Genomic DNA, 1,964 nt, shown 5'->3' with positions numbered 1-1,964 from the left:
CATGTGACTAATGATCAAGATTATTACTTACTGTAGTGAAACATGCTGTTTGCGGCTGGCCTTCATAGTTAGAATATCTAACACCAGTGTGTAGGGACAATTGCCTTTTGGAGGCTCCAAAGTGAACCGACTGTACCTCTTTGGCATATTTTGCAACATAATTTTCAGCAAAATCAATCCTGAAAAGAAGCTCTTTAGGTTTTAGGTTTTTTAACTTTTCATTCAATTTGCTGTTTTGGTGAAAGGAATAATACAGGTGTTTTTTAAATCCGGCCACTTCTTTTTTGATAAGTTTGATCAATTGGGTTACTCGTGTGATTTTTTTCACTTTCGCAGTTCTTTTCACAAACTTCTTGTTGTTTTTTATCATCCTTTCTTCCTTGACATTCGTCCATTGGTAATACTTTATGCTGAAGTCACTATTATAAAAAAAGGCCAACTCTTTGTTTTTGCATTTTTGGAATTCGCCAAGCATACATGTTTTGCTTTTTACCGAGCAAACAAGTGATCTAATTACTTCTGTGGTGTTTTTTTCTTCTATAACTCTCATTGCTCTCAATGATTGAATTATCAGACCAAAGCTTTCGTGTTTGATACAACCACAGGTCTCTCTATCGCATCTTTTTGGGAATGTGACCCAAAATGGTCTAGATCTAGTGAAGGATGTTAATGAAATATTTTTCTTTGTTTCTTCCTGAAACCTTACATGGAGATTTTTTAGTGTATCCAGCAAAACACGCCTCTGTTTCGTGATTTTGTTACGTTTATGACATCCCTCTTCCCAGGGCAAATTTTGCTGACAGAATCATTTTCGAAGAAAGTTATCAATTCTTTGGCCAAAGAACTCCTCACTAAGCATTTCTTCTTTCCCTTAGCACATTTGTAAGGTATTATTTTTTTAGATGCGTTTGTACTCTATACTTTTTGATTACATCGCATCCCACTTCTTTTCTTAAGTGCTGGACCTTCTTCTTCTGCCCCTTAATCTCTTTAAATTTTCCCTCTATTTGCTTTTGTAACGCATATCCTACAAATAGCTGCTTATTAATCTCAGGCGAGACAAATGTCTTTCCAACAAGGTTTGCAACCTTTTTTCTTGGTGATGGAGATGAAGTTTGTGTTACTGACTTCTATTTTTGTCTTTCTAGTAGTTTTTTTATAATTTTTCAGTCTTCGCTCAAGATCTTCTATTTTCTTCTGCTGTTTTTTTATTTCTCTATAAGCAGCACTTATGTCTTTCGTTACAGCCTTCCTTCCCCTTTTCTTTTGGCTGGATTCATTTGCCTGAATCTCAGCTGGTTCATCTATGCCTGGCGAATCTGGTGGCGTGTTGTTCAAGGCTTGGGCCAGTGCAGCATTTTTTTCTTTCTTCTTTTTATATTGTTCTCTCCACATCTTTCGAATCTTCCTTTGCTCTCTTGCTGACATATCTTTCACTGACTTCTTCTTCTTTTCCTCTTTTTCTTTTTTATATCTGTCTCTGTCATATTGTTTCTTTTTTTCCAGTTCATCTTCGGTCAATTTGGCTCGTCTCTTTCTTTGCCTCTCTCTGGCCTTTTCTCCCTGCCGTTCTAATTTTTCTTTTGCCGATTGGCCTGACTTTTTGGCTGGAGCCATAACACAATAATGGTCTTCCTAAAAAAAAGGAAGGTGATTACTATATTTTGTAAAATCTATACTGGCCATTATGAATGGATGTAGTTAAAGACAGTGAAAATGTGGTTTTGTTCACATATTGCCCATGTAATATAGGGATACATGAACCAGAGCCAAACTTAAATGTTTTTGTGTTAAGATTAGGGATAGAGAAAAATATATAAAACATATATTAACTTTTCAAATTAATATATTTCCAAACACGTCTTATTTTTATTATTAATAAAATCCAGTTGCAAATACAAAGGCCATAATAGTTTTAGGCCTACTGGTGTGAATAACTTGGAAAAAATCAAATATTTAATCAA

The 1,964-nt window shown here is 35.0% G+C and overlaps 1 protein-coding gene across 1 annotated transcript; it reads right to left on the bottom strand.

Annotated features, from left to right (window-relative positions):
* Positions 1–1,050: 1,050 nt before the first annotated feature.
* LOC128998933 (uncharacterized) lies at positions 1,051–1,617 on the bottom strand. Its single transcript, XM_054425290.1, has one exon. The coding sequence runs from the start codon at positions 1,615–1,617 to the stop codon at positions 1,051–1,053; it is 567 nt and encodes a 188-aa protein (XP_054281265.1).
* Positions 1,618–1,964: the final 347 nt, after the last annotated feature.

This window comes from Macrosteles quadrilineatus, unplaced genomic scaffold, assembly GCF_028750875.1.
Source record: "Macrosteles quadrilineatus isolate MER2022 unplaced genomic scaffold, UCM_ALF_1.0 Scaffold_7__1_contigs__length_78375512, whole genome shotgun sequence".
Classification (NCBI taxonomy): Eukaryota; Metazoa; Arthropoda; class Insecta; order Hemiptera; family Cicadellidae; genus Macrosteles; species Macrosteles quadrilineatus.
The sequence above is the reverse complement of the archived record's forward strand: the minus strand, read 5'-3'. Positions and strand labels throughout refer to the sequence as shown.

Coding starts and splice junctions, on each gene's coding strand:
- LOC128998933 (XM_054425290.1), bottom strand. CDS start 1,617: ATGGCTCCAGCCAAAAAGTCAGGCCAATCGGCAAAAGAAAAATTAGAA.